The following is a 23,527-nucleotide window of genomic DNA, read 5'->3' as shown; positions in this document are numbered from 1 at the left end:
TTATTTGCTAGGCTTCTGGCATTTGTGAACATACACTTTACATTTCCATTAAGTTTTACACATATAGTCTCACTAATGGGATTTTCAGAGTTATTGGGGTCAATGTTATTTTTTGAGTTATAAGGGCTAATTGTACTATTTAAGTTATTGGGGCTAATGGGATTTTTTGAGTTATTGGGTCTAACGTTATTATTTAAGTTATTGGGGCTAATGGGATTTTTTGCGTTATTGCGTCTAACGTTGTTATTTAAGTTATTGGGGCTAACGGTATTTTTTGAGTTAATGGGGCTTATTATAGTTGTTGAGTAATTGGGGCTAATGGAATTTTTTGAATTATTGGGATTACAATTTTTCGGGCTACATTTATTTTTACGGCTGGTTTGTAACCCATGGATCTCCTTATCCACTGCTCTTAACCTCCCCCCACAGGACTCCTCTCCACCCGCCATTATGTCCTGACCCCTCTCTAACCTATCCATCCCACTGTCTGCTTTCTTTGCTTTATTATCCTCCCCCCACTCACCTAGTTTAAATACTCAGCCACCCCTTCCAGGATTCTCTCCCCCAGCACAGCAGACCCCTTTCCATTCAGGTGCAAATTATCCGTAGAATAGAGTTTGTACCCCAATGAAAAGTCAGCCCAGTGCTCTAAAAACCCAAACCCTTCCCCCTCACACCACGACTTAAGCCATGCATTTAACTCCCTAAGCTCCCGCTGTCTTTCCTGCGATGCGCATGGCACAGGAAGTATTCCAGAGAACACAACCTTAGAGGTCCTTCCCTTCAGCTTGGCACCTAGTTCCTTGTAATTATTCTTCAAGGACCTCCACCTACCATGTATTCAGCCATCGGCTGTCCGGGCATGCTGGGTGTTGTAGTTTTGAAACCTCTGGAGGTCCGCAGGTTGAAGACCACTGCGGTCTTCGTCATCATCCAGCCCCCCGCCTTTTCCTGAGTTTTTGGGGTGAAATTAGGGGCCTCATCTTATATTCGGGTCGGCTTATACTCGAGTATATATGGTAGTTAGAAAACCAGAATCAAATTTATCATCATAACCCCCCTCTGCATTACCCTGTTTATTATTTTTCAAGCAAGCACTTTCTTCTAATTTGTCCACTCTCTGCCATGCTCCTTGTATAAGGAATTTGGGATACCCTTTTTGTTTAAAACGATCCTCCAGGTTATCTAGTTGTTGCTGGCATTTTTGTGTGAAAGAACAATTCTTCGGATTCTTTTCATTTGACCGAATGGAATGTTCTTCTTCCATTGTTTCAGATGGCAACTGTTAAAGTCGAGGTAGCTGTTAGCATCCACCTCCTTAAAATAGCTGGCAGTATGTAAACAGCCATCCTGAATATAGATATTTAAAGGGGTAGTCCCGTGCTTAGACATCTTATCCCCTATCCAAAGGTTAGGGGATAAGATGCCTGATCGCGGGAATCCCGCCGCTGGGGACCCCCGTGATCTTGCACGCGGCACCTCGTTTGTATTCACTCCCGGAGCGTGTGCGCTCCGGGTTTGATTACCGGCGACAACAGGGCCGACGGCGTGTGACGTCACGCTCCGCCCCTCAATGCAAGCCTATGGGAGAAGGCAGGAAAATGACCCTTGAGATAGGTGCTGCTAGCTCTGATAGGAAGGATGAAGCAAAGCCAGAGATACTGGAAAAAGTCCTCAGCGGGACATTTATTAAGTACAAATAATAAAAAACGGATGAGATGACGCGTTTCGGGAGGATCCCTCCCTTCCTCAGATCAGGATAACAAGATAGCAGTGCTGACAGGTTTATATTGCCCCAAAATGGGCGCCAAAGACAGGGGGGGAGAAGTTAACAGAGTACAGGTAAAATCACAGTATAAGGAACAAAACATTAAGATCATACAATACATATAGAAAGCATTTCTAAAAATACATATTTATTGAATCTATATATATAAAACTCAACGTGTGTGTGTATGTATGTATGTATGTATGTTCCACAAAAACTTTCAAACGGCTAAAGATATTAACATGAAACTTGGCACACATGTTACTTATATGTCAACAACAAACATAGGATATGTAATTTAATCCTTACTCACCCCCATTTTCCAGGGGCGGGGCTTATGTTTAAAGTCCCATGCAAGTCAATGGGAAATATATGTTACTGCATAACTTCCAAACGGCTGAAGATATTTTGATAATACTTGGTCACATGTTACTTATATGTCCACTTAAAATATAGGATAGTTAATTTAACCCTTAACTACCCCCATTTGTGAGGGTCAGGGTTTTTTTTTTTAAAGTTCCATGCAAATCAATGTGAAATGTATGTTCCCATCTAATTTCCGTTAGGCTGGAGCTATTTCATTACCTGGTACACATATTACGGGTCGGGATATGAGGACGGGGTGGGAGGACGGGATATGAGGACGGGATATGAGGACGAGATATGAGGTCGGTATAGGAGGTCGGGTAGGAGGTCAGGATAGGAGGTCGGGATAGAAGGACAAGATAGGAGGACGGGATATGAGGACGGGATAGGAGGTCTGGATAGGAGGTTGGGATAGGTGGTCGAGATAGGAGGACAGGATAGGAGGTCAAGATAGGAGGTCGAGATATGACGACGGGATAGGAGGACAGGATAGGAGGTCTGGATAGGAGGTCAGGATAGGAGGTCGGGATAGGAGGTTGGGATAGGAGGACAGGATAGGAGGTTGAGATAGGAGGACGGGATAGGAGGTCAGGATAGGAGGTCGGGATAGGAGGTCAGGATAGGAGGTCAGGATAGGAGGTCAGGATAGGAGGATGGGATAGGAGGTCGGGATAGGAGGTCGCGATAGGAGGACTGGATAGGAGGACTGGATAGGAGGACGGGATAGGAGGTCGAGATAGGACGGGATAGGAAGACGGGATAGCAGGATGGGATAGGAGGACAGGATAGGAGGACGGGATAGGAGGACGGGATAGGAGGATGGGATAGGAGGTCGGGATAGGAGGTCAGGATAGGAGGACGGGATAGGAGGTCGGGATGTGGGGTTGGGATATGACAACAATATATGAGGACTGCATATGAAGTCAAAAGCTTCCTCCTTTGTTTATTTTAGGCATTGTATAATGCCTGGTAACATAATAAGGAGTAAGGGACAAATCATAATATGGGAGCAATTTTGCTTAGGAAGGTCAGGGTGGATAAAAGAGGAGGGAGTAGTTGGTGATGCGTACTACATAATATATTAATGAATGATAGTGATAAATAAATGAATAGACTATAATCCGTGATGTAAGCGGAGATACGTATAGAGATAATATGGTGGTAATATAAATAATAGTAACATACATGGAAGTACATGAAAAAAACATGATGGTAGTGAGAAAATATAATAAATAAGTGGGAAGTCGGTCATGAATTAGAGTACAGATAATAAAAAGATGTATATAATATATAATAAAAGATATATAATAAATATGGAGGCAGAGATATGTAGAGGGATATTATGGTGGTATTATAAATAATTAGTGGGTAGTATAATACATGAAAAAATATGATAGTAGCATAAAGATAAAAAAAAAGATATACAAGAATGGCTATATGGAAATATATAATGAATATAAAATAACACATAATACAAGGACCCAGTTCTTATTAGAAGACCATGGTGTTATAAAAGTATGACATAAAAAATAAATAAGATAGTAAATAATATTAATATAAAATGAAGTGTAATACAAAAGTCCCCGGTGAGATGTGGGCCTGTGGATAATTAAAGGGAACATTCAATCATTTTGTTAAGGCCAGAGGGGGCCAAGGTTTGTAGTTTATAAATCCAGTAATTCTCTCTCCTACGGAGGGTGTCGAATCTATGCAGATTATCTGTGGATATTTGTTCTATGGTGGTGATGGAAATGACATTGAAATTGCGGTTGTGGAGTTCAGTAATATGTTTGGAAACGCTGTGAAGGAGGAAACCATTGGTGGCGTTATTCCTATGTTTAGTAATTCTTTCTCGTAGGCACCTGATGGTCCTCCCTACGTATTGAACACCACATTGACATTCAAGCAGATAGACAACATACTGGGAGGAACAGTTTAGAAGGGTTTTAATGGAGAAGGTTTCACTCGTGGTTTTAGATGTGAATGTCTTGGCTCGGTGTTTAAGGTTAGCACAGCATTTACAGCGAGCATGCCCACATCTATAAGCACCAATGGTGGAGAGGAAATTCACGGGTTGTGGGTGGTGGGCTTTTAATCTGCTTGGAGCTACAATGTTACGTAGGGTCTTACCTCCCCTATATGTAATACCGGGTATTTTAGGGAGTGTGTCTCGTAAAAAGGGGTCATTCAATAAAATCGGCCAGTGTTTATGAAGGACCTCTTTAATAAGTTTGTGCTCCCTTGTAAAGGTTGTGATGAAGTTAGTAGACCAGTCTTTTTTCTTTTCCATGGTGTTTAATACTTTGGTAAGACACTCCTGTTGTGATAACTCATTAGCCCTTTTAAAAGAGGAGTCCACAATGGCCTTGGGATATTTTTTCGCCTTGAACCTCTTTTTTTGATTATTACTTTGTTCTATAAAGTCACTTGTATTGGTGCAGTTGCATCTGATGCGTTTAAATTGCCCGTAGGGGACATTGAGAAGCCATTTTTTTAATAGTGTGAACTGGTAAAATCGAGGTATCTGTTGCTGTCAACTTTCTTAAAAAAGGTTCTGGTGTTTAGGGATCCCTGGCCATTGTGGAAAACTATCACATCTAAAATTCAGCATTATCATTAAAACATTATGTGTAAAAGGAAGTCCCCAGGTGTTGTTGTTAAGAAAGGATAAAAACTCATCAAGTAAAATGGTGGAACCGTTCCAGATAAAAAAATATGTCATCAATAAAAGTGTTGGAATAAATGATGAGAATAAATGAAAGTTTCCTCGAAAAGGCCCACAAACAAATTAGCAAAACTAGGTGCCACTCGCGAGCACATAACGGTGCCTATATGCTGTGCATAAATACGTTTTTGGAATTCAAAGTATTTATGTGTTAAAATATAGCAAAATCTTTTAGGATAAAATCACGTTGTGTTTGGGGGAGGTCTGGGTCACCATTTAGATAGTGGGCTACTGCATCTATCCCCAGGTCATGATCAATAACAGTATAGAGGGAGGTAATATCCATCGTGACCAGGGCGTATTCCTTTTTCCATTCCACTTTTAAAATGGAGGTGATAAAATCAGTGGTGTCCTTCAAATATGATGATAGATTAAAAACGTATTTATGCAGCAGTAAATCTAGGTAATGTGACAGGTTGGAGGATACAGAACCAATACCAGACACTATGGGTCGACCTGGTGGATTTTCGGCATTTTTATGCACTTTCGGTAGATAATAGAAGGTGGGCATGGCAGGTTCCTGTACAATATAACAACAAAAGAAAAAAAGAATTTACACAATACCACTTCAATAAAATGTAACTTTTATTATAATTATGATAAAATATGAACCAACTGGATACAAAAATGGAGGACCTCAGAGCTTAGGCCGAGCAACCATACAGGGAGCATAACACACCACAGATATTTGGGAGCACTACCAATCTCAAAAATGACTGTATATAATGTCTCTCCTATACATGGAGGGTACCTTACCTACACCTCCTAAACATAAAGTGCAGACTGCTACCTAACATGAAGGTGTGTGGTATTCTATAATAGGAAAGTGCCTGACTGGACATAAGTCCTAGTCATAAAGTGCATGATACTATCGAAAATGTCTGAATATAGGATTAAAAGTGCCTGTGTCTTACCCATTTGTGTGCTGCTCCTCTGTCCCCAATGCCGTTTCGTAACCTTTCTCAAGGGGGCATTTTATTGAAGTGGTATTGTGTAAACTCTTTTTTTCTTTTGTTGTTATATTGTGATATGAGTTTTCCACTATAAATGAAGGATCATTATAGACACCATGTAGCTGAATATGGCCATTTATAATTTTAGGTGTCAATTTGGATTTCTTTTTTGTTTTAGGTTCCTGTACAAGGATAAAGTCTTTCTCGGATTTATTTAGAAAACCTGTTTGGAAACCTTCATTAACCAAGTTCTTAAGTTCCTCCGTGTATGATTTGGTTGGGTCCGAGGAGAGCGTTTTATAGAATTTCGGATCATTAAGTAGTCTGTTGGCTTCCTTAATGTAGTCCACTGTATTTAGAATGAAGACTCCTCCCCCTCTATCTGCTGGGCGGATAACAATGTCGTGGTTGTCAGCTAGTTTTTTAAGGGTTTGGTGTTCACTACGTGATAGGTTGTTTGAATGTGGGATATTAGTTTTAGTCAGTTTTTCTAGGTCATAGGCGACCATACTTACAAAAGTATCTAGGTAACTCCCTCTAGATTGGAGTGGGTAGAATTTGGACTTGGGTATTAGTTCAGTGTGCATTGGGGCTGGCTCTGTGGAGTTGTTGATAATGATGGGGTTGGGCTCGTCGCTGGGTTCCCCTTTAATGTTAAAAAAATGTTTCACAGTTAGTTTTCTAACAAAATTATTTAAATCAATAAATAAATCGAAGCTATTGGATTTGCCGATGGGGCAGAAAGATAGGCCTCTTTTAAGGATATTGTTCTCGATGTCATTTAAGGTGTATGTGGAAATATTTAATATTTTGACGGTCTCTACGTTACTGGGTCCATGTGTGGTTTGTTTTTCTTCTTTCTTTGGTCTATCAATGCTTCTCTTCCGACCTCCCCTACATCCTCGTCTCCGAGGTTTTTTCTTTTGCCCCCTGGGGGGGCTATATCTACTTGTTCTATCGTAGTAGGTGTTTGCAATGGCGGTGGAGTTATCTTGATCTTGCGGGGAGGTCTAAAAAAAACGTGTTATTGTGTTGGTGGTAGGGTAGAGATAGGTCGAGGTCTTGATGTGTCTTGGTAGGCCCTTGTTGAGGGTGCGTGGGCAGATGATCAAGGGGGGTAAAAAAGTCTAGACCATGGTTGCTGGTGTCTGGTGGAGTAGTGTTGTGGACAGTAAGGAGGGAATCCTCGAGGAGGGATTCAGACTCAGAACCAGAGAAATGACCAGATGGAAGATGGTTAGAAGGTACCTGTGTGGGCGGATGTGTGGAGCATGAGTTGATGAAGTCGATGAGTTCTTGCGGGGGGAGGGGAGGAGGAGTCAGACTAGGGGGCTGGTGGAGATAAGACATCGGTTGAGAAACAATGGTAGGTGGAGTGGGAAGCACGGAGGGTGGGAGATGTGGGGTTTTGATATGTCTGGGTACTGGATGAAGTGTTGAGTGGTGGGTGGTAGGTGGTCTTGGTCTGTAGGGGTACCAGAGTGTTGGGTTACTCTGGGTGGAGGGGGCTTCTGTGTGGTGATGTGGGATGGTTGGGAAGGAGTTTTATTGTTTGAGGGTTTGAAGGTTTTGACGTTGTGGTGCTAGCGGGGGGTAATCTGTTGCGGGAGTGTTTGGTTTGTTTGGTATCGGTCAGTGTGCTGGTTTTAAGCCAGTACTTAATGTTGTTATTTTGGTAGTCGTCCCTATCTCTCTTGAGTTTAGTGAGTTTCTTTTGTAGGATATAATATCCCAATAATTCAAAAAATTCCATTAGCCCCAATAACTTAAATAGTACAATTAGCCCTTGTAACTCAAAAAATAACATTAACCCCAATAACTCAGAAAATCCCATTAGTGAGGCTATATGTGTAAAACTTAATGGAAATGTAAAGTGTATGTTCACAAATGCCAGAAGCCTAGCAAATAAAATGGGGGAGCTTGAGGCCTTCATACTGGTGGAACATATTGATATAGTTGGGGTCACTGAGACATGGCTGGACTCCTCGCATGACTGGGCCGTTAATCTGCAGGGGTTTACATTGTTTCGCAAGGATAGAATGAACAGAAAAGGTGGTGGAGTCTGTCTGTATGTTAGAAGTGGTATGAAAGTCAGTGTGAACGATGCCATAGTGTGTGATGATTCTGAGGATGTGGAATCACTGTGGGTAGAATTACAAAAGGAGGGAAATACTGAAAAAATAATATTTGGTGTAATCTACAGACCCCCTAATATCACTGAAGAGATAGAAGGTCGGCTGCATAAACAAATAGAGAGGGCCGCCCGGGCAGGTACAGTGATAATAATGGGAGATTTTAACTATCCAGATATAGATTGGGGCCGGGGGCTGGCTAAAACTACAAAGGGGAGAAAATTCCTAAATTTATTGCAGGATAATTTTATGGGCCAGTTTGTGGAGGACCCAACAAGAAGTGATGCCTTGTTGGATCTGATCATTTCCAACAACGCAGAGCTGGTTGGTAATGTAACTGTGAGGGAAAACCTTGGTAATAGCGACCACAATATAGTTACTTTTGACTTAAAATGTAGAAAACAAAGACAGACGGGGAAAGCAAAAACATATAACTTTAAAAAGGCAAACTTCCCTGGGCTGAGGGCTGCACTACAGGACATAGACTGGGGGGGAGGTGTTGTCAAATACTGATACAGAAGGTAAATGGGACATCTTTAAATCAACTCTAAATAACTATACAGCTAAATATATACCAAAGGGGAACAAATATAAACGATTAAAACTAAATCCTACATGGCTGACAAATGATGTTAAAAGAGCAATAAACAACAAAAAAATTGCCTTCAAAAAATTCAAATCTGATGGGTCAGCTATAACATTTAAACAGTGCAAGGAGCTTAATAAAATCTGTAAAAATGTAATAAAAACAGCAAAAATTCAAAATGAGAGACAGGTGGCCAAAGAAAGCAAAACTAATCCTAAATATTTTTTTTAGATATATAAATACAAAAAAAACAAGGACAGAGCATGTAGGACCCCTTAATAATGATAATGGGGAGGTTGTCACGGGCGATCAAGAGAAGGCGGAGCTACTGAATGGGTTCTTTAGTTCTGTATACACTATGGAAAAAGGAGCTGACATTGGCCAGGTCAGTGCTGGTAACACATCATATAATGTATTGAACTGGCTTAATGTAGAGATGATACAAGGTAAGTTAAGTAATATAAATGTAAGCAAATCTCCAGGACCGGATGGACTACACCCAAGAGTTCTTAGAGAGGTAAGTTCAGTAATATCTGTACCCTTGTTCATGATATTTAGAGATTCTCTGGTGTCTGGTATTGTGCCAAGGGACTGGCGCAAGGCGAATGTGGTACCAATCTTCAAGAAGGGCTCTAGGTCTTCCCCAGGAAACTATAGACCGGTAAGTTTAACGTGCATTGTGGGTAAATTGTTTGAAGGACTTATAAGGGATTACATACAGGAATTCATAGGGGATAATTGTATTATAAGTGATAGCCAGCATGGGTTTACTAAGGATAGAAGTTGTCAAACCAATCTAATTTGCTTTTATGAAGAGGTGAGTAGAAGCCTTGACAGAGGAATGGCTGTGGATATAGAGGGGGCTCTGTATACAGAGGAATGGCTGTGGATATAGTGTTTCTGGATTTTGCTAGAGCGTTTGATACTGTCCCTCACAGACGTCTGACAGGTAAGTTAAGGTCTTTGGACTTGGAAACTTTAGTTTGTAACTGGATTGAACACTGGCTCATGGATCGTACCCAGAGAGTGGTGGTCAATGATTCGTACTCTGATTGGTCCCCGGTAATTAGTGGTGCACCCCAAGGTTCAGTACTGGGCCCGCTGTTGTTTAATTTATTTATCAATGATATAGAGGATGGTATTAACAGCTCTGTTTCTATCTTTGCAGATGACACCAAGCTTTGTAGCACGGTACAGTCTATAGAGGATGTGTATAGGTTACAAGATGACTTGGATAGACTAAGTGTCTGGGCATCCACTTGGCAAATGAGGTTCAATGTGGATAAATGTAAAGTTATGCATCTGGGTACTAATAACCTTTGTGCGTCATATGTCTTAGGGGGGATTAAACTGGCAGAGTCACTGGTAGAGAGGGATCTGGGTGTACTTGTAGATCACAGACTACAGAATAGCATGCAATGTCAGGCTGCTGCTTCCAAAGCCGGCAGGATATTGTCATGTATAAAAAGAGGCATGGACTCGAGGGATAGGGACATAATACTCCCCCTTTATAAAGCATTGGTACGGCCTCACCTTGAATATGCTGTTCAGTTTTGGTCGCCTGTTCATAAAAGGGACACTGCAGAGTTGGAAAGGGTGCAGAGACGCGCGACTAAACTAATATGGGGCATGGAACATCTTAGCTATGAGGAGCGATTAAAGTAGTTACAATTGTTTAGTCTTGAGATTAGACGTTTAAGGGGGGAAATGATAAACGTATATAAGTATATAAATGGCCCATACAAAAAATATGGAGAAAAACTGTTCCAGGTTAAACCCCCCCAAAGGACGAGGGGGCACTCCCTCCGTCTGGAGAAGAAAAGGTTTAGTCTAAAGGGGCGACATGCCTTCTTTACCGTGAGGACTGTGAATTTATGGAACGGTCTACCTCAGGAACTGGTCACAGCAGGAACAATTAACAGCTTTAAAACAGGGTTAGATACATTCCTGGAACAAAATAACATTAAGGCTTATACAGAATTATAAAACTACATCCCTTCCCCTTATCCCCTTACACCCTTCCCTTCAATTCCCTGGTTGGACTTGATGGACGTATGTCTTTTTTCAAACATACTAATTATGATATCTTGTTCTAGTTTACTGGTTTTCTCCTTGTGGGACGACTGCCACTCACTATATTCAGGTAGGTGTTGAAACTTGGATAGTGAAAAAATACAATGATCAAGTTTGTCGGAAATCAGCTCTACAACTGTGTCCCTTTTTTCAGATGGGAATTGTAGTAAAGTGGTAGAGCAGATATTCAGAGCCTTTTCCCATTTGCTGAAAAAGTGGTGTCTTCTTTGAAGGATGCAATGGGTCTTAGTCTAAGACCCCTAGGAACAATTTTCTCAGTCAAATATACCTTGAGAAAGGCGCTGTCAAGTTGATGGTGTGTTTCTTCTGATGTTAGTTTTTCTAGTTCAAAGAACAGTTTTTTCATTTGGTCAAGATCATTAGGAGGCACAGTACCTGGGGAATCAGAGGAATGCATCTCTGTTCCTGTGGGGTGTGTAGAGGACACCAAATTGTTGAACATCATGGATCTCTTATTCAGTCTTGTGTTCTTGAGGTCCATTGTGGCGAATGAGGATAGGGTAGTAACGGTCGCCTCGGTCATGAGCAGAGAAACTCTTCTGGCACGTTTCTGCGAAAGGCCTGTGGTGAAGGTTCTGTGGAGAAAAGAAAAAGAAGACCAACGAACGGCGCGTCGTGTATTACCCAAGGGTGGAATGAGTGGTGAGTGGGGGGCAACCTCGCGAAGCTTATAGATGGCTGCTCACCTGGTAGTAGTAATAAATGCGCATGTAACCCACAGATGGGGTGCTAGAGGTCCGAGCCGCTACTGAGCCAAAGGGTTGCAGGAGAAGACTGAGTTGTCCTGAAGTGGATAATGGAAGAAGGTAGGAAAATGACCCTTGGAAAAGAAACAAGACTGGTCTACTAACTTCATCACGACCTTTACAAGGGAGCACAAACTTATTAAACAGGTCCTTCATAAACACTGGCCGATTTTATTGAATGAACCCTTTTTACGAGACACACTCCCTAAAATACCCGGTATTACATATAGGGGAGGTAAGACCCTACGTAACATTGTAGCTCCAAGCAGATTAAAAGCCCGCAACCCACAACCCGTGAATTTCCTCTCCACCATTGGTGCTTATAGATGTGGGCACGCTCGCTGTAAATGCTGTGTTAACGTTAACCTGTTGGGGACGAAGGGCGTATGCATACGCCCTTGCGTCCTGGTACTTAAAGACGAAGGGCGTATCCATACGCCCGTGGGAATTTCGGTCCCCGCTGCGCGCCATGCAAATGCCCAGGGGGGTCATTAGACCCCCCATGTCGGCGATCGGCGCAAATCGCAAGTGAATTCACACTTGCGATTTGCGCCGATTCCGGGCCATTACGGGTCTATGGTGACCCGGTGACCCGGAATAGAAGGGGGATCTCGGTTGTCTAAGACAACTACGATCCCCCTACAGCGATAGGAGTGAGGTGGCAGGGGTGCCACCCCTCCTATCTCTGCTATTGGTGGTCTAGATGCGACCACCAATAGCAGATCAGGGGCGGAGGGGTTTACTTTCGTTTTCCCCGTCCTGCCCACCCACAATAGGCGGGGCAGGATGGGGAAACGATGGGGACCGAACGGAGGCTGCGGGCGGCGACAGAGATCGGCGCAGGCGGCGTGCGGCAGAAGAGGACGGCTCCCTGGATCCTACGGAAGCCGTTAAGTTGCCTAGCAACATCTGGAGGGCTACAGTCTCAGACTGTAGCCCTCCAGATGTTGCAAAACTACAACTCCCAGCATGCCCAGACAGCTGTTTGCTGTTTGTGCATGCTGGAATATGTAGTTTTGCAACAGCTGGAGGGCTGCAGTTTGAAACCACTATATAGTGGTCTCTAAACTGTATCCCTCCAGATCTTGCAAAACTACAACTCCTTGCATGCTCAAACAGCTCTTTGCTGTCTGGACATGCTGGGATTTGTAGTTTTGCAACATCTGAAGGGTCACAGTTTGGAAATCATTGGGCAGTGGTCTATAAACTGTAGCCCTCCAGATGTTGCAAAACTGCAAATCCCAGCATGCTGAAACAGCAAACAGCTGTCTCTGCATGCTGGGAGTTGTAGTTGCGTAACCTCCAGCTGTTGCATAACTACATCTCCCAGCATGCCCTTCGGTGATTAGTACATGCTGGGAGTTGTAGTTTTGCAACAGCTGGAGGCACACGGGTTGGAAAATACTGTTAGGTAACAGAACCTAACAGTATTTTCCCACCAGTGTGCCTCCAGCTGTTGCAAAAGTACAACTCCCAGCATGCACGGTATGTCAGTACATGCTGGGAGTTGTGGTTTTGAAACAGCTGGAGGTTTGTCCCCCCATGTGAACGTACAGGGTACATTCACACGGGCAGGTTTACAGTAAGTTTCCTGCTACAAGTTTGGTCTGCGGCAAATTTTTTGCCGCAGCGCAAACTCCTAGCGGGAAACTCACCGTAACACGCCAGTGCGAATGTACCCTAAAAACACTACACTACCACATAATAAAGAGTAAAACACTACATATACACCCCCTTACACTGTCCCCCCCAATAAAAATGAAGAACGTATTGTACGGCAGGGTTTCCAAAACGGAGCCTCCAGCTGTTGCAAAACAACAACTCCCAGCATTTCTGGACAGCCACTGACTGTCCAGGCATTCTAGGAGTTAAGCAACAGCTGGAGGCACCCTGTTTGGGAATCACTGGCGTAGAATACCCCTATGTCCACCCCTATGCAATTCCTAATTTAGTCCTCAAATGTGCATGGCGCTCTCTCACTTCAGAGCCCTGTCGTATTTCAAGGAAACAGTTTAGGGCCACATATGGGGTCTTTCCGTAATCGGGAGAAATTGCACTACAAATTTTGGGGGGCTTTTTCTCCTTTAACCCATTATGGAAAGAAAAAGTTGGGGGTTACACCAGCCTGTTAGTGTAAAAAAAAAAAAATGTTTACACTAACATGCTGGTGTTGCCCCATACTTTTTATTTTCACAAGCAGTAAAAGGAAAAAAAAGCCCCCCAAAATTAGTAATGCAATTTCTGCTGAGTACGGAATTACCCCATATGTGGGCGTAAAACGCTCTGCGGGCGCATAACAAGGCTAAGGAGTGAGAGCGCACCATGTATATTTGAGGCCTAAATTCGTGATTTGCACAGGGGTGGCTGATTTTACAGTGGTTCTGACATAAACGCAAAAACATAAATACCCAACTGTGACCCCATTTTGGAAACTACACCCCCACGGAACGTAACAAGGGGTATAGTGAGCATTTACACCCCACAGGTGTTTGACGAATTTTCATTAAAGTTGGATGGGAAAATGAAAAAAAAAAATGTTTTAACTAAAATGCTGGTGTTACCCTAAATGTTTCATTTTCACAAGGGAAAATAGGAAAAAAGCCCCCCAAAATTTGTAACCCCATTTCCTCTGAGTAAGAACATACCCCATATGTGGATGTAAAGTGCTCGGCGGGCGCACTACAATGCTCAGAAGAGAAGAAGCGCCATTGGGATTTTGAAGAGAAAATGTGTCCGAAATTGAAGGCCACATGAGTTTACAAAGCCCCCATAGTGCCAGAACAATGGACCCCCCCCCACATGTGACCCCATTTTGGAAACTACACCCCTCATGTAATGTAATAAGGGGTACAGTGAGCATTTATGCCCCACAGGTGTCTGACAGATTTTTGGAACAGTGGTCCGTGAAAATGAAAAATTTTATTTTTCATTTGCACAGTCCACTGTTTCAAAGATCTGTTAAATGCCAGTGGGGTGTAAATACTCACTGCACCCCTTATTAAATTCTGTGAGGGATGTAGTTTCCAAAATGGGGTCACATGTGTGGGGGGGGGGGGGGGTCCACTGTTCTGGCACCACAGGGGGCTTTGTAAACGCACATGGCCCCTGACTACCATTCCAAACGAATTCTCTTTCCAAAAGCTCAATGGCACTCCTCCTCTTCTGAGCATTGTATTTTGCCCGCAGAGCATTTTATGTCCTAACATGGGGTATTTACATACTCAGAAGAGATGGGGTTACAAATTTTGGGGGGCATTCTCTCCCATAACCCTTTGTAAAAATGGTAAATTTGGGGAAGAAACTGCACTTTAGTGAAAATTTTTTTTTTTTCATTTACACATCCGATTTTAACGAAAAGTCGTCAAACACCTGCGTGGTGTTAAGGCTCACTGGACCCCTAGTTACGTGCCTTGAGGGGTGTAGTTTCCAAAATGGTATGCCATGTGGGGTTTTCTGCTGTTCTGGCACCATAGGGGCTTCCTAAATGTGACATGCCCCCCAAAAACCATTTCAGCAAAATTCACTCTCCAAAATCCCATTGTTGCTCCTTCCCTTCTGAGCCCTCTACTGCGCCCGCCGAACACTTGACATACACATATGAGGTATTTTCTTACTCGAGAGAAATTGGGTTACAAATTTTTGGAGGCTTTTTCTCCTATTACCACTTGTAAAAATTCAAAAACTGGGTCTAAAAGAACATGCGAGTGTAAAAAATGAAGATTTTGAATTTTCTCCTTCACTTTGCTGCTATTCCTGTGAAACACCTAAAGGGTTAACAAACTTACTGAATGTCATTTTTGATACTTTGAGGGGTGCAGTTTTTTTTATAATTGGGTCATTTGTGGGGTATTTCTAATAGGAAGGCCCTTCAAATCCACTTCAAACCTGAACTGGTCCCTGGAAAATGTCGATTTTGAAAATTTTGAGAAAAATTGGAAAATTGATGCTGAACTTTGAAGCCCTCTGATGTCTTCCAAAAGTAAAAACATCTCAACTTTATGATGCAAACATAAAGTAGACATATTGTATTTGTGAATCAATATATAATTTATTTGGAATGTCTATTTTCCTTACAAGCAGAGAGCTTCAAAGTCAGAAAAATGCAAAATTTTCTAATTTTTCATCAAATTTTGGAATTTTTCACCAAGAAATGATGCAAGTATTGACAAAAATTTACCACTACCATAAAGTAGAATACGTCACGAAAAAACAATCTTGGAATCAAATTTATAAGTAAAAGCATCCCAGAGTTATTAATGCTTAAAGTGACAGTGGTCAGATTTGCAAAAAATGCTCCCGTCCTTAGGGTTATAATGGGCTCCGTCCCCAAGGGGTTAAACACCGAGCCAAGACATTCACATCTAAAACCACGAGTGAAATCTTCTCCATTAAAACCCTTCTAAACTGTTCCTCCCAGTATGTTGTCTATCTGCTTGAATGTCAATGTGGTGTTCAATACGTAGGGAGGACCATCAGGTGCCTACGAGAAAGAATTACTAAACATAGGAATAACGCCACCAATGGTTTCCTCCTTCACAGCGTTTCCAAACATATTACTGAACTCCACAACCGCAATTTCAATGTCATTTCCATCACCACCATAGAACAAATATCCACAGATAATCTGCATAGATTCGACACCCTCCGTAGGAGAGAGAATTACTGGATTTATAAACTACAAACCTTGGCCCCCTCTGGCCTTAACAAAATGATTGAATGTTCCCTTTAATTATCCACAGGCCCACATCTCACCGGGGACTTTTGTATTACACTTCATTTAATATTAATATTATTTACTATCTTATTTATTTTTTATGTCATACTTTTATAACACCATGGTCTTCTAATAAGAACTGGGTCCTTGTATTATGTGTTATTTTATATTCATTATATATTTCCATATAGCCATTCTTGTATATCTTTTTTTTTTATCTTTATGCTACTATCATATTTTTTCATGTATTATACTACCCACTAATTATTTATAATACCACCATAATATCCCTCTACATATCTCTGCCTCCATATTTATTATATATCTTTTATTATATATTATATACATCTTTTTATTATCTGTACTATAATTCATGACCGACTTCCCACTTATTTATTATATTTTCTCACTACCATCATGTTTTTTTCATGTACTTCCATGTATGTTACTATTATTTATATTACCACCATATTATCTCTATACGTATCTCCGCTTACATCACGGATTATAGTCTATTCATTTATTTATCACTATCATTCATTAATATATTATGTAGTACGCATCACCAACTACTCCCTCCTCTTTTATCCACCCTGACCTTCCTAAGCAAAATTGCTCCCATGTTATGATTTGTCTCTTACTCCTTATTATGTTACCAGGCATTATACACACTACACGTTATAGTTCCTATACTCCATATACCTCCTGTCTATATACCGTATATACTCGAGTATAAGCCGAGTTTTTCAGCACGATTTTTCGTGCTGAAAACCACCCCCTCGGCTTATACTCGAGTGAACTCTCCACCCTCAGTGGTCTTCAACCTGCGGACCTCCAGAGGTTTCAAAACTACAACTCCCAGCAAGCCCGAGGAGCAATCGGCTGTCCGGGCTTGCTGGGAGTTGTAGTTTTGAAACCTCTGGAGGTCCGCAGGTTGAAGACCACTGCGGCCTTCGACATCATCCAGCCCCCTCTCACCCCCTTTAGTTCTGTACAGTACTCGCCTCCACTCGGCGCTGGTCCGGTGCTGCAGGACTGTCCGGTGAGGAGGTCGTCCGGTGGGATAGTGGTTCCGGGCTGCTATCTTCACCGGGGAGGCCTCTTCTAAGAGCTTCGGGCCCGGCCCCAGAATAGTCACGTTGCCTTGACGACGACGCAGAGGTACGTTCATTACCAACGTCCTTCTGCGTCATCGTCAAGGCAACGCCTCTATTCCGGGCCCGCAGCGCGGAGAAGAGGCGCCCCCCAGTGAAGATAGCAGCCCGGAACCACTATCCCACCGGACGACCTCCCCACCAGACAGTCCTGCAGCACCGGACCAGCGCCGAGCGGAGGCGAGTACTGTACAGAACTAAAGGGGGTGAGAGGGGGCTGGAGGATGTCGAAGGCCGCAGTGGTCTTCAACCTGCGGACCTCCAGAGGTTTAAAAACTACAACTCCCAGCAAGCCCGGACAGCCGATGGCTGATCGGGCTTGCTGGGAGTTGTAGTTTTGAAACCTCTGGAGGTCCGCAGGTTGGAGACCACTGAGGGCGGATAGTTCACAAGAGGATGATGACAAGAGGATGATGACAAGGGGATGATGAAGGGGGGTGGGGATGATGAAGGGGGGTGGGGATGATGACAAGGGGATGATGACAAGGGGATGATGAAGGGGGGGTGTGGGATGATGACAAGGGGATGATGAAGGGGGTTGTGGGATGATGACAAGGGGATGATGAAGGGGGTGTGTGGGATGATGACAAGGGGATGATGAAGGGGGGATGATGACAGGCGTTGATGATGAAAGGGGGATGATGACAGGGTGATGATGATGACAGGGGGGGATGATGTATTTCCCACCCTAGGCTTATACTCGAGTCAATAACTTTTCCTGGTATTGTGGGGTGAAATTAGGGGCCTCGGCTTATATTCGGGTCGGCTTATACTCGAGTATATACGGTATGTATAACTATATAATTTTTTTCTCAATATTACCCACTATAGTGCATTATGTCACTACATGCCGTGTGTCCTATGTATACAACACTGGTCACCTGTCAGACGCTCAGCCGTTACTCCTATCCTATGACTATTACTCCACACTCTGCCAACTTCCATCCCGCATCCATGTCTGTGCTCTCTACCCCTTCATACCATTCATATCACTCTCTCCCCTCAGGAATTATACAATATACACTTTTCTTTCCCTTTTACTTCGGCCCAGCGCTCGCTGTCAGTGCGATCAGCGAGCTGTCAGACGGCCCGCACTGACAGACGAGCGCTGCTTCCACCTCGCCACCTGATTGGCTGACTGCCATTCACATGGCCCTCCTGTCTTAGCAACGCATCCATAGCAACGAGCCGGCCGCGTCTCCATATAGGAGGCTGAACGGAGCTTCCGTTCACACACCACGGTGGGTCATTTACGACCCACTGCGGTTCTCCAGCTGTTTTATCATAACACACCTGTTCACCAACACTATATCTTTTTTATATTAGAATTCAATAAATATGTATTTTTAGAAATGCTTTATATATGTATTGTATTATTTTAATGTTTTGTTACTTATACTGTGATTTTACCTGTACTCAGTTAACTCCTCCCCCTGTCTTTGGCGCCCATTTTGGGGCAATATAAACCTGTCAACACTGCTATCTTGTTATCCTGATCTGAGGAAGGGAGGGATCTTCCCGAAACGCGTCATCTTATCCGTTTTTTTTTTTGTACTTAATAAATGTCCCGCTGAGGACTTTTTCCATTATCTCTGGCTTTGCTTCATCCTTCCTATCAGAGCTAGCAGCGCCTATCTCAAGGGTCATTTTCCTCCCTTCTCCCATAGGCTTGCATTGAGGGGCGGAGCGTGACGTCACACGGGGGCGGAGGCGTGATGTCACACACCGTTGGCCCTGTGGTCGCCGGTAATCAGACCCGGAGCGAACACGCACCGGGGACTGATTACAAACGGGGTGCCGCGTGCAAGATCACGGGGGTCCCCAGTGGCGGGACTCCCGCGATCAGGCATCTTATCTCCTATCCTTTGGATAGGGGATAAGATGTCTAAGCACCGGAGAACCCCTTTAAATATCTATATTCAGGATGGCTGTTTACATACTGCCACCTATTTTAAGGAGGTGGATGCAAACAGCTACCTCGACTTTAACAGTTGCCATCTGAAACAATGGAAGAAGAACATTCCATTCGGTCAAATGAAAAGAATCCGAAGGAATTGTTCTTCCACACAAAAATGGCAGCAACAACTAGATAACCTGTAGGATCGTTTTAACCCCTTAAGGACGCAGGACGTAAATGTACGTCCTGGTGCGGTGGTACTTAACGCACCCGGACGTACATTTACGTCCTGTGCTTAACCGCGGGCATTGGAGCGATGCCCGTGTCATGCGCGGCTGATCCCGGCTGCTGATCACAGCCAGGGACCCGCCGGCAATGGCCGACGCCCGCGATCTCGTGGGCGTCCGCCATTAACCCCTCAGGTGCCGGGATCAATATAGATCCCGGCATCTGCGGCAGTGCGCGATTTAAATGAACGATCGGATCGCCCGCAGCACTGCTGCGGGGATCCGATCATTCAGAACGCCACATGGAGGTCCCCTCACCTTCCTGCTTCCGCCTCCCGGCGTCTTTTGCTCTGGTCTGAGATCGAGCAGACCAGAACAGAAGATAGTCGATAACACTGATCTGTTCTATGTCCTATACATAGAACAGATCAGTATTAGCAATCATGGTATTGCTATGAATAGTCCCCTATGGGGACTATTCAAGTGTAAAAAAAATATGTTAAAAAAATGTAAAAGTAAAAAAAAAGTGAAAAATCCCCTCCCCCAATAAAAAAGTAAAACGTCAGTTTTTTCCTATTTTACCCCCAAAAAGCGCAAAAAAATTATTTTATAGACATATTTGGTATCGCCGCGTGCGTAAATGTCCGAACTATTAAAATAAAATGTTAATGATCCCGTACGGTGAACGGCATGAACGTAAAAAAAAAATCCAAAATTGCTACTTTTTTAATACATTTTATTTTAAAAAAATTATAAAAAATGTATTAAAAGTTTTTTATATGCAAATGTGGTATCAAAAAAAGTACAGATCATGGCGCAAAAAATGAGCCCTCATACTGCCGCTTATACGGAAAAATAAAAAAGTTATAGGTCATCAAAATAAAGGGATTATAAACGTACTAATTTGATTAAAAATTTTGCGATATTTTTTAAGCACAACAATAATATAAAAATATGTAATAATGGGTATCATTTTAATCGTATTGACCCTCAGAATAAAGAACACATGTCATTTTTACCGTAAATTGTACGGCGTGAAAACGAAACCTTCCAAAATTAGCAAAATTGCGTTTTTATTTTTAATTTCCCCACAAAAATAGTGTTTTTTGGTTGCGCCATACATTTTATGATATAATGAGTTATGTCATTACAAAGGAAAACTGGTCACGCAAAAAACAAGTCCACATACTAGTCTGTGGATGAAAATATAAAAGAGTTATGATTTTTAGAAGGCGAGGAGGAAAAAATGAAAACATAAAAATTAAATTGTCTGAGTCCTTAAGGCCAAAATGGGCCCTGAGTCCTTAAGGGGTTAAACAAAAAGGGTATCCCAAACCCCTTATACAAGGAGCACCTCAGAGAGTGGATGAATTAGAACAAAGTGCTTGCTTGAAAAATAATAAACAGGGTAATGCAGAGGGTGGTTATAATGATGAATTTGATTCTGGTTTTCTAACTACCGTATATACTCCAGTATAAGCCGACCCGAATATAAGCCAAGACCCCTAATTTCACCCCAAAAACCCTGGAAAAGTTATTGACTCGACTATAAGCCTAGGGTGGGAAATACATCATTCCCCCATGTAATCATCCAGACCCCCATCATCATCCCCCCCCCTTCATCATCACTGCCTGTCAATCCATTCATCAGTGTTTTTCAACCTGCGGACCTCCAGATGTTGCAAAACTACAACTCCCAGCATGCCCTGGGCATGCTGGGAGTTGTGGTTTTGAAATCTGTGGAGGTTCGCAGGTTGAAGACCACTGTGGCCTTCGTCATCATCACCCCCCCCCCCCCCCCTTCATCATCATCCCCCCCTTCATCATCACTGCCTGTCAATCCCTTCATCAGTGGTCTTCAAACTGCGGACCTCCAGATGTTGCAAAACTACAACTCCCTGCGGCCTTCGTCGTTACCCAGCCCCCCCCCCACCGTTTTGTTTTGTACTCACCTCCCCTCGGCGGGAAGTTAGGGTGAGCTGGTCCTAGTGATGTTGCCTTGACGATGACGCACAGGGACGTTGCGCATGAACGTCCCTGTGCGTCGTCGTCAAGGCAACGTCATTAGTCTGGGGCCAGGCCCGATGCGCGGAGAAGAGGGCCCCCCTGGTGAAAATGGACAGCCCGCAACGACTAACCCTCCCCACCGGACGGTCCCTGCAGAATAGAGGGCCCGAACCAGCTCACCCTGACTTCCCGCCGAGGGGAGGTGAGTAGAAAACAAAAGGGGGGGGGGCTGGATGATGACGAAGGCCGCAGTGGTCTTCAACCTACGGACCTCCAGAGGTTTCAAAACTACAACACCCAGCATACTGGGAGTTGTAGTTTTGCAACATCTGGAGGTCCGCAGGTTGAAGACCACTGAGAAGAGATTGGCAGTCGGAGAGATCACTCGAGTAGAAGCCGAGGGGACATTTTCAGCACGAAAAATGGTGCTGAAAAACTCGGCTTATACTTGAGTATATACGGTAGGTATTACACATCACACACCAATATTTTTTTTTAATTTTTTTTTATTTTTTTGTATAGGTAATATTACCAACTCATATTATTGTGCCATGATTACTGGCACCATATGTAGTCCCCCGGTTATTCTTCTTTAGATGGTTTTTCCGTGTCCTGTGCAGTATCTCTCCCAGAAGTCCACTTGATGGCCCACGTGGTGGTCTACACCCCGAAGTCATCAATTCTTACTCTAAGAGAGAGTTTGCAGCTGTTCCTGGAGACGGTTAACATTAACCTCTGCATGGTGGAATAATAGGTCACGATGTTTATCAGGATCAGTAGAAGCATCACCCACTCGATGATTATGGTGGTGATTTCACGGATCTCATCCCAGTCTTCATCATCATAGAATAATTCCTGTAATGTTTTATATCCAAAGTAGAAAATTGCGCAGGTAAAAGCCAGGCCACAGCAGGTGCATCTACTATGGCGGATGACTTTTTTTGCTCCTGGTAATTTATACATCTGGATTGACTGCCCAAGGTAGTATAAGGCTTCACATGTAATGGAAATTATCGTGCTGACAAAGTGTATCCTGGGATATTCTTCGGGGGACAATACATGCATAACAGCTGTGGAAAAACAGGAGGCCCACACAATGGCCAGCAGGATCCTCTGGATCAGGACCTGATGACCCCTGAACTCTTCAGTATGCATAACCATATACTTATAAATAAGAAAGGTTAGTACCAAAGTGCCAATGGATGTCCCTATGAATCCAATTCTCAATAATATGTTTTCGGGAAAGAAATTTCCCACGTCACTGTGAAGGAAAAGAAACCAATGTTATTATGGACATTTCCTCACTCCCAACCCATGAAATAAGAATCTTGTGCTTGTTTATCTTACCTGATGTGCATCAGTGGCGAGGCGGCATGGCCGAGGACGACCGTCATGATGTAGCTGGTGGCAAGCCAGGCCGCACACCAAAACGCCAACAGAAGGGGGACGAACCCCAAACCTTTTAGCTCCATATCAGTCAAGAAGAAGTAAAAGATGCTAATCGCACTGTAACAATCTACAGAATGAAGGCTCGGGCGGCTGTCAGTGGAATGTCAGGACTCCAGCTGTCTATGACATCACATGTCTGATGTCACGATGACTGCTTGCTTCTTGGAGCTGCCATGATTTAGTATCTGCCATGGAAAGAACCTAATGTTTCTACTATGGACCTTACAGACCACAAAACCCAAGTAATTAGCGCAGGGGCTCCATTTTGATCATCTCATATTTCACATTATTTGAGTTCCAGGGCTCAGATACATTTGCACCCTCTATAGCAGTGGTCTCCAAGCTGTGAACCCCCAACCACTGCAAAACCACAACTCCCAGCATGCCTGGACAGCAACTTTGCATAAGGAAATAGTCTAATTAAACTTTTTTATAGAATCCCAGACATCTCCAAGGAAAAGCCTCTAAGGGTCTCGTTCAATCTTAATGTTATACCTTTTTTCAATAACATTGATGATTCCAAAATGTATGAATATAGGAATAATTCCATATAAGATACAAAAAGTTAGCGTCCTCCATTTCTGGAAAAGTTTCTGAGTTGCCCATAGCAACCAATCAGATTGCTTCCTTCATTTTTCAGAGGCCTTTTCAAAAATGAAAGAAGCAATCTGATTCGTTGCTATGGGCAACTGCACAACTCTTCCTCTAC

The 23,527-nt window shown here is 43.2% G+C and overlaps 1 protein-coding gene across 1 annotated transcript; it reads right to left on the bottom strand.

The window, feature by feature from the left end:
* Window positions 1-21,891: 21,891 nt before the first annotated feature.
* Window positions 21,892-22,990, bottom strand: LOC130294085 (uncharacterized). The gene is made up of 2 exons (XM_056543507.1): window positions 22,717-22,990; window positions 21,892-22,630 (listed from the first exon to the last, which is right to left on the bottom strand). Exons 1-2 carry the CDS (start codon window positions 22,839-22,841, stop codon window positions 22,030-22,032), a joined length of 726 nt encoding a protein of 241 aa, XP_056399482.1. The 5' UTR covers window positions 22,842-22,990; the 3' UTR covers window positions 21,892-22,029.
* Window positions 22,991-23,527: the final 537 nt, after the last annotated feature.

Source organism: Hyla sarda, chromosome 1 (assembly GCF_029499605.1).
Source record: "Hyla sarda isolate aHylSar1 chromosome 1, aHylSar1.hap1, whole genome shotgun sequence".
Lineage (NCBI taxonomy): Eukaryota > Metazoa > Chordata > Amphibia > Anura > Hylidae > Hyla > Hyla sarda.
The sequence above is the reverse complement of the archived record's forward strand: the minus strand, read 5'-3'. Positions and strand labels throughout refer to the sequence as shown.